This window comes from Leptodactylus fuscus, chromosome 3 (assembly GCF_031893055.1).
Source record: "Leptodactylus fuscus isolate aLepFus1 chromosome 3, aLepFus1.hap2, whole genome shotgun sequence".
Lineage (NCBI taxonomy): Eukaryota > Metazoa > Chordata > Amphibia > Anura > Leptodactylidae > Leptodactylus > Leptodactylus fuscus.
In genome coordinates this window covers 190,162,015-190,174,801 of record NC_134267.1, presented here as the reverse complement: position 1 = coordinate 190,174,801, position 12,787 = coordinate 190,162,015, and the positions used below count along the sequence as shown (strand labels likewise).

General features: G+C 40.1%; 1 protein-coding gene across 2 annotated transcripts in view; it reads right to left on the bottom strand.

Annotated features, from left to right (window-relative positions):
- YEATS2 (YEATS domain containing 2) overlaps positions 1-8,643 on the bottom strand; it is a 29,511-nt gene extending 20,868 nt beyond the window's left edge. For both annotated transcript variants that reach the window (XM_075268917.1, XM_075268918.1), the window contains exons 1-10: positions 8,490-8,643; positions 8,073-8,191; positions 6,866-6,963; positions 6,312-6,404; positions 5,234-5,458; positions 3,877-3,983; positions 3,142-3,303; positions 2,015-2,126; positions 1,065-1,109; positions 752-908 (exon numbers count right to left, since the gene is read on the bottom strand). In XM_075268917.1, coding sequence (XP_075125018.1) covers positions 752-908; positions 1,065-1,109; positions 2,015-2,126; positions 3,142-3,303; positions 3,877-3,983; positions 5,234-5,458; positions 6,312-6,404; positions 6,866-6,963; positions 8,073-8,172 — 1,099 coding nt within the window. In that variant the 5' untranslated portion in view covers positions 8,173-8,191; positions 8,490-8,643. The remainder of the gene's footprint in view (positions 1-751; positions 909-1,064; positions 1,110-2,014; positions 2,127-3,141; positions 3,304-3,876; positions 3,984-5,233; positions 5,459-6,311; positions 6,405-6,865; positions 6,964-8,072; positions 8,192-8,489) is intronic.
- Between the last annotated feature and the right edge of the window lie 4,144 nt (positions 8,644-12,787).

Genomic DNA, 12,787 nt, shown 5'->3' with positions numbered 1-12,787 from the left:
AGCTCCAGAAGCCTCTGGCTGCACCTCTCCTCTCTTGCTCCTCCTGCCTCATTTCTCCCTAAACTTCAATGCAAACTAATACCTCTTAGGGCAGGTTCATACCCATGCCCGGTCTCCGCTATCACCAATTTGGCAGGTTTCTGTCTCCTGCCCCGAGAAACGGTCAGTTTTCCAACCCACTCACTTAAATGGGTTTGCAAAGTGACCACCCGTGAGCATCTTGTGCCTCTCTGCGGCGAAACCGGTTTTTTTTTTAACCGGACACAAAGTCAGACATGCAGGACTTTGTGTCCGGTTAAAAAAAACGGTTTCACCGCAAACAGGAGGAAGACACACATGGGCAGTCATTTTGTAAACCCACTTAAGTGAATGGGTTTGAAAACTGCCACTGGGTTTCCATCCCCTGTCCAGTTTCTCAGGGAAGAAGGCAGAAACCTGCCGGATTGGCTAAAGCGGAGACCGGGCGCAGGTGTGAACCCGTCCTAAGCTTCAATCAGTCTGATTCTAGCAAGACTGATTAAACAAAGATGTCAGAGTTAATGCTAGGTTAGAGGAGAAGGAAATGATCATAAAAAGTGGAGAAAGAGGCATTTTGCTGTGACAAGGTATATTACAAAGTTTCTTACATTCAAAACTGTGGTACAAAATACCTCAAATTCTCAAGATCTGTGGGCTCCTACACATCAGGAAGTTGCCTACTTACACAAACTGTAAAATTATCTTTTGGGGTGGACATCCCCTTTAGACTTACCTTTGTCTGTTACCTCATGACTCCCTTTGTGTGGCGATGATGATTTAATGGCGGCAGGTCCAGGCACAGATCCTTCAGACTGACTAGATTCATTGGAAGATTGTGAATAGAGGTAATCTTCTCCAAAGGAGTGCCTAAGAAGTTCAACCTCAACAACCTGAAGAAAAACAGTAAAGAAGGAACAGTTACCTCTTGTGACTTGGATTCTGATCACACAACTAATTCCAAAGGAAATTACATTTACGTCATTCATGTTACATTCAACTCACTTATTTACTAAGCATAAAGTAAAGAATCAAGTGGCAAACCATACCGTTTCAGCGCCCAGTGTCTGTAAACCAGTGTAAGTTCTGTCCAGCTTAAAAAAAATAAAAACATGTTAAATGTTATAATTTCAGTATGTACAGTAAATAAGATTTTAATGATTTAATATAATCTATTCATTCAAATCTGAAAAAAACACACATTTTTTGCTTATATGTTACTGCATTTATAGTAATTTTTTTTATTTTTACAAATACAAATCTTGTTCCACATCTTATATTCTGGCGCTATCTGCAGTCACAACTATCCTGTGTGTTATACACACACAGCCTGGACATAGATGTGCTGGTCTCTCTCTGCTCACTACTATCTCTAAGGTTTATAGTATCACACGTGTGTGCACTGTGAGAAAATGCAGCAAAGTTAGGAGTAGGACTAGGACACACAGGATAGTTGTGGCTGATATAGTCTGCATACCATAGCTGGCTTTGGATGGGACAAAAGGGAAGGGTCAATATTAGAGCCAATACTGTGCATTGTAATGAGGGAAGGTTCACACTAGAGAGATTGAGGACTATGAAAGTAAAGTCCCCATCCCAATTACCATAATCTGTCTCAACGTCTCTGCTGCTAGGAATAGACCAAAGGCAGTGAACAGTAAGCTAAAGGAAAGGGAGGCACTTACTGACCTGCACTTTGAAGCAATATCTTAGCATACAAACATACATTTAGGTAGTGATTTGCACTATTGACTGTGACTAGTTAGTTGAAAAGACAGTGACCATTTCAGCTAAATTCATGGATTAGATATGGGTAGTCACCTTGTTTCCACAGCTCAATATGAAAAAAATTAGCAATTCTCTAATGGAGATTTCCATGGAAATACTATATAGATATGAAGTTGCAATATCTGTGTAATCAGGCCACTTGCACAACATATACATGTCCTAACCACAGTGTGAACAGAGCTTAAGCAGTAGTGATTACAAACCCAAATACCTTGAGGTTGTGAATGATATCAATCCTCTTATTTTGGCTGTCTTTAAAATGTATCTGGACTCTTACAGGAAATTCACCCCAACCTCTGCGAGTTAAGTGGAAAGGAGGCTCGCTAAAGACAAAAAGGTTAAAGAACAATTATAAATCAGCACAAATGTATAAGAAAATCCCAACTAAGCAGCCTGGATGCTTTGCTTATGTAGTATATATTAAATAAATCAAAGTTATGTGGAAAAATCAACATCCAATCCACAAGTACCTCTTCAATATCTTACGCCACAGCCCAGGTGATCTGTATGGAATTGAGAACTCCTCAAATATAACAGTCTACTAGGTTTTGGAACACAGAATCGTGGATTTAAGTCCATTAAGCATGATGGAAAAAATAATGCATAATAAGCGAATCCAAGGGGCCACACGGTGGCTCAGTGGTTAGCACTGCAGCCTTGCAGCGCTGGAGTCCTGGTGTTCAAATCCCGCCATGGGCAAAAAAACATCTGCAAGGAGTTTGTATGTTCTCCCCGTGTTTGCATGGATTTCCATCCCATATTCCAAAAAAAGACATACTGATAGGGAAAAATATACATTGTGCACTCTATGTGGGGCTCACAATCTACATTTAAAAAAAAAAAAAAAAAATTAGTGAATCCATGGAGTCGGCAATAAACTGTATTATTGTTTCCAATACTGGATGATAGTAAACCAACCATACACACAAGAGCGCTGTCAGCTGAACAGCTATTTTTACTGATGCCATCATAAACATGTATGCAGGAGATGAGCATGCACATTTATTTCAAGGGGAGAGGGATATAAAACACTGCCAGACACCTCTCAGCCCAATAACCTGGATGGGACCAGGCACAGGCACACAGAAACCTATGCATGGTGCTGTGCCAGTGTAAACAGGTGAAGAGGGACATGTACAGGCTGCTGCCTGGAGGGGGAGGGAGCCAAGGGGGTTGGATAGGTCACCTGTAAAATTCCTTTACCATTGACTCAAAGAATCTGAAATTTGTATACAATCAAACTAAGTCATGACTAATGAGGTTCGCAGTAACTGTCTTAATTTTTTATCAGTGTCCTGAACAGTGCAGATATCAGTAAATAAGTATCCTAATACTCACCTAACCTCCACCAGGTCATTAGGCTTGTAGCTCGGGTGCAGAAAGAACCAGACCTTTTTCACAAAATGATCAATGCTCGGTTCCTTTCTAGACCCTCTCACGTAAATCATCCACTTGTGGGTAGATTGATCGTTTTCTTCTCGCTTGTCTGGAGGAATGTACCTTAAAATAACAGAGGAATTAAGATAACATATTCAGTATACAACACTCTCACACTGTTTTGAATTTCAATGTATAACTTCTATGAAGCTATACCCCTGACTTGTCAACTCTAAACCTCAAATGTTTGCCGGCATGTGGAATGAAGATATTCTTGTCTATTTAGTTTTGATGAATATGTAATGATGTGTGGATGCAAATACAGACATAACTGACACAGATCAACTCTGAACACATTGCACTTTTGTTTTTAGCAGGTTATGTTCATCCATAGTTTTGTTTTGGCCAGAGTTCCAGCCACAAATGTGAATTTCTATACAAAACACTGTATACTGATGCATATTTACATGAAGGTGCTATAAAGGCAAAGTGTTAGGTGGTATTTTAAGATTGTGCCATGTGTCTACTTTAAGAAATATATGGGTATAGGGGCATAGTATGATTCTTTTCACGTATATAAGGCATCATGTGTTTGAGTTTGTCAAATGTGTGAAAACTGTTCTAGCAGCAAACGGGTTAAGTAGCCCTTAGAAATATGGGACCTGTAAAATGAACAGTAGGTATACATGAACATACTTTGAGACATTTCCCACCACTATGGTTTTCTTCACAAAACGTCGAGATGTGTCTTCAGGTCCTACAAATCCCAAGGATTTGGTCAAATTTTCTGTTGTGGCAGAATCCTAGAGAAAGAAGACATTCTTCACTATACTGCAATGTAAGTACACTACCATGGAATTCAGAAACAACATAAGACTTATATATACTCAACCTTTTAAAATTGGTGCACTCAAATCTTTACTTTTTGTAGCCTGGCAGTTGGTATATGCTCCCTGGTGGCTGGATGTTAAAGAGACTATCCATTTCATTTTTTTTTTTTTTTTTTAATTATTATTTTGTACGGCTGCTAGTGGGCCCTATACATACATAACAACCAGTGCTGATCTCTCCCCAGGTCAACATCTCCCATGATGACAGCTTAGTTTGTCTGTATAAAGGTCCCCTGTTTGTGCTAGGCGACTGCTATAGTCAACCGCAGGTCTTAGAGGTCACCTGTGAAGAGGTCAACTCCAAGGCCTGCGATTGGCTGCAGCGGTTCCTTCACACAAACAGGATGTCAGTGATGATGTCAGATGAGGGACCTGTATATCGATGAAAGAAGCTGCCTCTCTGGAAACAGAGGCCCGGGGAAAGAGGAGTACTAACTTGTTATGTTTATGGTCCTACTATTAATAATTTAAAAAAAAATGCAACAGACGCCTTAAATACTAGTAATGCAGTTAAAGTGCTACATGGAGCTAAGTCTTATAATTTTTTTTTTTTTTTTAATATACTTGTGATGTTTCTTTTCTTCGCTATAGAGATGGGGTCTCTTGAATCTACACATACACACGGTTTTATACAAACCTCTCCTCATTGAAAACATATGCATATTAATGTGTACAGCTATGTATTGCATACCTTTATGGTTTAACCCTAACCTGCTGTACTTACAAGAACAGGGACTGCTTTAAGTACTGTTGGGACTATATAAGAAGTCTTATTGACAGCAAAGCTTCTTTCTAGAAGTTATACCCTACTGCAATCTAGTGGGATAAAATCATTTGACAAAGGTGTTAGTAAAGTGACGTCTAATCTGATGATGGAGAGGAAGTAGTTAACTAATCTCGCTCTTCATGGGCTAGAGAGCCACTACATATTCCTACACAAGAATGGCAATGGATAATACTGACTGGTATCCCTAGAGACTCATCATTCAGCTTACCAGTAGTTGTTCTTCTCCACAATTTTACATGTTTTATATACGCAAACAATACCCTCTTCATAAGATGCAAACTTTCTTAATGTGTACCCATTAAGAATGGCACCCTGACTTCTTGCACACAGACCTAATTACATTACTTGAAGAATTTTAGTACATCGTAACATTTACCTTTCCCAGTTTTCCATCTGCTGAAGCCCCTTTATGCATTGCTTTGGTGAGGACTTGGCTGTCTTTATCCAGCTCGGTATGAGTGTAGACAGAGTCAGTCTCTGAATTATTGGCAGAGGGGGTGTCTGCGCGGTGGTTTGCAGGAGAAGAAGCCCGAGAGGGCGATTCCAAGAATTTCTTTATAGATGGATGGTTCAAAATTGTAGGATCACACGAAGATGTACTCTGGTTAAAGAAGTGGCAGATTATTAGAGAGTAATTTTGCTTTCCACATGCATAGACAAAAAGCAGCACTAACAAGGAAGAATATATTGAAAAACCCAAATGAACAAACATAATACAATGACTAAAGAAAAACAATATTGCTGTATGTTTTCTTTATTCGTGTACATAGCTGCTTACAAAACATACTTGTCTATCTACCACATCGCCAGACATACAACCTGCAAATCTAGCTCTGTTTCCTGCAAGCAGCGCTTTTCTCTCTGCATGTTTCATGCAAAAACTGAGCGGAAACCACATGGACCCCACTATAGTCTATGGGGTCCGCAGGTTTCCTTAGGTAACTGCTTTTTTATGCGTATAGGTTTCCATCCGGGGGGTCCCCAAGCAAACTCCCCCAACGGAAATCCATACACAGATGTGAACCTGGTCTAAGTTAGAAGCCTCGTTCACAAATTGTAACATTTTTATGAGACAAATAGGGCCACTTGCAGTGCAAATTCTTTTTTTGTTAAAATGACAGATACTTCGGCAAAATCAGACATATCCCATTACAATCTATAGGACCTGTCAGTGTTGTGGCTACAGTTAAAAACAAAATAGCGCTAATGCATATGTGAACATTGCCATAACCTAAGTGTCAATGGAATCCCTCACAAGGAACTGCTATCATGAATCAAACAAAAAAAATATAAAGCTAAGGAGTATAAAGTAAATACTATATGAAATGTTGTAATTGTAGTTGAAGGGTGTGTAAAAGTAACTACTATCAGCTACAGTGTAGAAACAATACCCAAGCTGTATATATACATATACAGAATAATAGGAGTCATGGGGTATATAAAGACATTTTTACCTCTTGCACTTTGCTGACCCCGGCAGAGGCATAGTAGTTGGCCACAATGTACGCACGAAGTTTATCCATCATTCGCCTCGCATCAGTCAAGCGCTGTTTGAGAGAATTAAACTGATTAAAATTTGATCCAGGAAAGAATAAAGACGTCACCACATCCTTAACCGAAGACATTCATAAAGAAGCCAATGAATTATGGCATATGGATATCATAGAATGGGATCGCCTGCTCGAGATCAGCATATGCATTACAGCCATTAAGGTTTGGCTTTCCTCAGCAATAACAATTTGGGTTAGAAATCATGAACCAAAGCCAACCAAGTGGGCTAGGTTGTAAATGTGTTGCTATCATAAGCCAGGACAGCACCTCACACTCTGTCAGTGCAAACTTTTGGTTATGGACAAAATAATGTGAATCAGTTTGAGTGTCTATTCTAAAAAATATTAAAATGGCATATAGATCAATTCTACAAAAGAAATAGCCTTAAGAAACGGTAAAATCTTTAGAAATTTTAGGGATATTATACTGTATAAAGACAAAGGTTTGTATGACTTACCTGATCTATTATTTCAATCTCATGTTCCTTGTTCTTCAACTCAAGAGCAAACTGTTCTTTAACAATGGACTCAATCTTTGAGACAGCAGCATCACGAGCTATATTATATAATACAGAAGCAATACATTAGTCTATATAGTCTACTATAAAAAATATCCCTCTGGAGGTTTTACATCCATGCAATGACTCTTACTTTTCACATAGACAGTATGTGGTATTGTATGTTTGGCTGCTGTATGGCACATTACGCAAGTGTTGTACAGCAATTATTTCCTGCTGTTTTGTATCCACAAGCTTAGAGGTCCCAAACTCTCCTGCTTTCTAGTTACAAGGGTTTAAAGTATCTTTTAGACAGGGTGCATTCACACAGAGGAAAATCACACAGAGGAAAATTATAATCACACAGCTATTGACTTGAATGCCCTTTCACTTAGAATATTGTGTCCGATTATCATGTAAGACTGTGATTGCATTTGTGTGTGGCATCCATTTAATGGTTCTCTCACTTTTCAGGACAAGAAGTGCATAGCATACATCATATGGGAAGAAAGCAAAGATCCAAATGGACGCTATTAGACGTTGTCTGATCAGTCATATAACAGATCCAACACACAATCTGAAATGTGGAAATCACAATGCAGATGTAAAGGAAACCTAACACAAAGCATTTAGGATATGCTCACATCTGCAAAATAAATGAAGTGGTTTTGATGGAAATAATAGCTTTGGGCTGTGTATTCACTGCCCCCTTCCTACAGTCTCAGAGTATTGCTCGTCCTCTCTCTCTGCCTCCTCACATGACGCTCTGGGTCACACTATTGACCCTGCTCTACTCCTTCTCCTAGTGGGATCAATCATATTACTCAGAGAATCACCCTAGGACAGGTGTCAACACTCCAGATGCTGTGAAACTACAACTCCCAACATGCTCCATTCACTTCCATGAGAGTTCCAAGACCAGCAGAACTGTATGCTAGCTGGGAGTTGTAGTGTTACAACAGCTGGAGTACCAAAGGTTGCCTACCCCCACTCTAGGCAGCAGAGAGAAGACTTCTGGCCCCTTGAAGCACTCTGAAGATGTAAGACCGGAGTGCTTTTTAGTAAGTTTACTGACATGATGCAGAAAACGTACAGGCCAAAGTTATTATTCCCATCATAACCCCATAAGTTCATGTAGTCTCTGGTAACAATAGGATGTGGCACGTACCGGAGGTCTCGATAGCCTTGTGCCGCTTATTCTGCCGCACCACTGATATCTCTTCATAGTCAGGGTCCTTATCTTCCATAGTTCTCTTTACACCAGACATGTTGGCGCACAATAACTTGCTACAGGTACAATGAGACACAGAACACATTAGCACATGGCCATAGTGATAGAACATGTAGCATACACATATAATACACTGCTGTCAAGAGCAGAACATGCAGTAATGCCTGTACAATACTATCAGGAGGACTGATAATGAATTTGGAGGGTCACTGCTCAGTAACAAGTGACATTTCACTATTATTATCCACCAGCATTTGCTACCATGCAGTTAACTAGCAGCAGCCTACAGTGTTGTATATGTGGCTGCTGTGTGTGGCCATGCAGGAGTTAATCTGAAGCCCCAGCGCCGCTCACCCGGCATATAACGGGAACGTGCGCAGGAGCGAGGGGTGGATCACGTGACTGCAGCGCCTGTGAGCCTGCCGGGGTTTCGGCCGCAGCTTTGTGTTTACAGCGGTATCTTGGACGCTCGGTGTGCAGCCCTGAAGGAGATTGCCTATCTATTCGATCAGCGCACGGCTCCTGATGGAGTGTACCACGTGGGTATAGACGATTGACGTCATGAGGTAAATTAAAGAGACCGGGCGCAGGATTTGTTCGTCATGGTATGGAAGAGACGGCAGCCATATTTGTTAGGGGCGGAAGTGTGAAGCAGCGTCCATGTGTGGAAAATATGGGTTACTGCAGTGACATATGCCAGCCTGTGCCCCTGCCACAATACAGCTTATCACAATAGGGGGTGTTGTGACGTTAAAACATTCATTCATTTTACATGTTAAAATAAATGTGTTTCACCTCTAAAATTTTGAAAAAAGCTGCATGTGGGGTTTACCTGCACCTAAGCTAGTTGTCTGAATGCATCCTTATGGCATTATATACATATTGCAGTTATACAGCGCTTCTGTTATGCTCTAAAAAGCAAAATATTTTTTATTGCTACTTGCAGCAGTTTTATAGGTGACATACTAAAAAGAATGAAGAAACGGAATTCATTGCTATAAATATTAAGACAAGGAACAGACATGTAGAAAATTCCCTGGGCTTCATAGATGTGGAGTGAACAGGTTATATGTGTAGTTTACAGTGGAATCATCCCATATTTCACATATAGTATATTTCGTATTTTTGGTAGCCATATTTGTTAGGGGCAGAACTGTGAAGCAGCGTCCATATGTACAGGTGATATATGCAGTGTAAGGCCCAGTTCACATCTGCATTCAGTATTCCGTTTGGGGAGTCTACTTGAGGACCCCCCCAAACAGAAACCTATACACATTAGAAAGCGGTTAGCTAAGAAACCACACGGACCCCATAAACTATAATGGGGTCCGTGTGGTTTCTGCTCGGTTTCCGTATGAAATATGCGAAGAGAAAAGTGCTGCTTGAAGTACTTCTGATTCCAGGTATTTTTGCAACTGTCCACAGGTGATCCTTGGCTCTTGGATAATTCTTTTCACTCCTCTGAAATCTTTTGGGGAGCACCCATTCGTGGCCGGTTTATGGTGAAATAATGTTCTTTTTAGTTCCAGATTATGGCCCCAACAGTGCTCGTTGTTAAGGTAAGAATCTGGTCTAGTCTTCTAGGCTTCTCTAAAAACTTTTGTGGGTGATCAGACCTCAATTATGCAGGCAACCATGCAGAAGACAGAAACCTGTCAGACTGGGTCTGGCTGTGAGCGCCGGTGAGCGTTTTCTGCTCTCCGCCGTGAAACCATTTTTTTAAAGCCGGACACAGAGTACTGCATGTCCGACTCTGTGTCCGATTAAAAAAAAAAAAGTTTTTGCGGCGGAGAGCATAAAACGCTCACCGCCGCACATCCTTCAAACCCATTCAAATAAATGGGTGAGAAAGACTCCTGCAGGTCTCCGTCTCCTGCCTCTGTTTTGTGCAGGAAACGGAAACCTGCAGAACGGAGACCGGGCGCAGATGTGAACGAGCCCTTAGCATGACTTAAAGGTCATTCCAAGAAGAAAAATCTATCAACTATCTACTGGATAGATGGCAACACGTTGGCTCAGTGGTTAGTACTGCAGCCTTGCGGCACTGGAGTCCTGGGTTCAAATCCCACCAGGAACAACATCTGCAAGGAGTTTGTATGTTCCCCCCGTGTATGCGTGGATTTCCTCCTATTCTACAAAAAGACATACTGATAGAAAGGAAAAAAAAACAAAAACGGCCTGCTGGGGTCATGTGATTCTTCTTGGATTTCACATAGAGACCACAATTTTAGCCCGTCCTTGCTAATTGAAACACAATTAGTTCAGGTTCATTTGAAGCCAAAATTTCTAGTAAGTTTGGGCTGAACCCAGTTCCTTCTGAACTGGTTTGATCCTCTCTAGTCTCTACATTTACACTTCTCTCCCTGACATTTGGTTTTACAGGGCTTATTCTCGAGAACTGGAAGAGAAAGTGAAATTGTATTCAAATATTTTCCATTAAATTATAGCACAATATCTCCAGAATCTATTTCTCTATCTTTATTAAGATCAGACCTCAGTAACAATATTATAATAGGCATTTTACACAGTAAACAGTTCAAACATATTCAAGAAAAATACATAAAAATGAAGCCATCAAGTTACTGTACAGAAATAAAGGCACCGGGCTGCCTGGTAATGCAGTGCTCCATCTAGTCTCCATTCCTTCCAGGTTATTGTATCTATCAGCAAAGATTTTACAGATTTTTATCAATATATATAACCTGATTTGCTGGAAGAAATCCCAATGACATGATGCTGTCAGCTTTCTAACATCCACAGGCACTAGCAATTGCCATACATGTTCCCTTTTGCAGGAAAGAAATCCCTTACAGATTACATATACAATACAAACACAGGCACTCAGATTCATCCCATTTCCCAAATTACGTGAAATACAGTTAAAAAATCAGGACTGGTAGAAACTGAAAAATTTAATAAAAACTGGCAAAAATAATTGCATGTAATATACACTTGTTATATGATAGCAGGCATCAGAGATTTCTAACCATTTTATCCTTGAAACACGTTGAGAAATTAACAGTCCCATAAGGGGGACATGAATTTCTGATAGAAACAAAGGCACAGATAACCCTTCAACTTCTTGTTCAGTGGTCCCTGTCATCTTGTGAATCACTATAGTCTTTATTATATGATGTCCTATCACAATTACGGTGACATAGCTGGTTGGCACCTTGTCTGCATCTTAGGTATATCTGGTACTGCAGATCCTAAAATTTTAAACGTTACCTCTGGTGTGGAGATAACCAGACATATTAGGGATCTGTATTACCTACAATTTCCCAATATATTTTGCAATTTCCTAGTATACTCTCAGTCCCATAACCATTCCGGCCTCAAGCAAGCCCTTATACATAGGTTAAAACTGTGCTTAAGGGCCTGTGCAGCGGCACCACAGTCCCTACTGTAAAGACCTTATCTCTCGCAGTATGTCCCATTTATAAAAAAAAAACAACATATCATACTCTCCCCTAGATGCAATGCATCGAGAGAAAGGTAACCTCTATCATTTTTCATTGATGGAATATATCACAATATGTTCTACTGGTTTTGCAGTACCTCAGTGTTACAATGGTATGAGAGTAGAATCATATGGAGGAACAATGGGAACCATACATTTCTATAGGTGTAATATTAAGAATACGTACAATACAGATCTTTAGTAGGGCCAAGGAAATGACATTAAGATAGTGGCTATGGTAAGTTTCCATAATCCATTTGTGGCCCTTAATAAACCAGTATACAGTTTGCTGATGGACCCTAAAGCAAGACATATACATCGCTTTTAGCCAAAACTTCCATGGTTATTCTGATTTTTTCCATAGACATGCATGCTCAGCCGAGTGTGCATGTGTTCTTAATAGAGAGGAAAGAGAGCCATTGCCAGGCATCTTTGGTAGCAGTTGATGTCCCGGAGATCTAAAAGTAACCCAGTCCATATCTTCTCCAGTGTCTACCACTCTACATACATACTATCTGGTCAGCTGACAATCACTTAATATGTATGGTCTGCTTCACGGCAACTATGAATTTGACTTGTCCCTCTTTTGCTATCGATTGTTCTTCCTGCTCTTTGACTTGTGAAAGTTTGATAGGAAATTGCATAATATTTTAGCTCCGGTACAAGTACCATTAGTCACAGAAGGGTTTGTAGTAATAAAAAAAAAAATCCAGACTTTAGAGTATGCTCAGGAAGATAACATATACATAACTATAATAAAGCCAGAGCCGACAACTCCTATACTAATAACACACTGTAAAATCTCTGAATCTGCCTACATAGTGACTTATTGTGCTACACTCTTAACAGGGCTCAAAATGGCAGCTAGACATATAATGAAGAAGGTAAAAAAGTAAAGTAAATAAGAACGGATATACTATAAAAAAGAAAATGTCATCTCTGTATACAATGGGAAACATTTGGGGACAACTTCTGGTTTATATTTTTTGTACATCTCTTGGGCATAGCGTAAACTTTAGTAGGCCCAAAGCTCAACGGTTGGGGGCAATAAACAGTTTGTTCTGAAGAGTTTAGAAACCGGGATTAAATCTATCCAAAACTAGTCCAGGGGTTAGTGGGACGTATGGAATTATTGATGATCAGAAGAATGAGGGGGATGTTGTATAATAGGAAACATTGGTTACACAGCCAT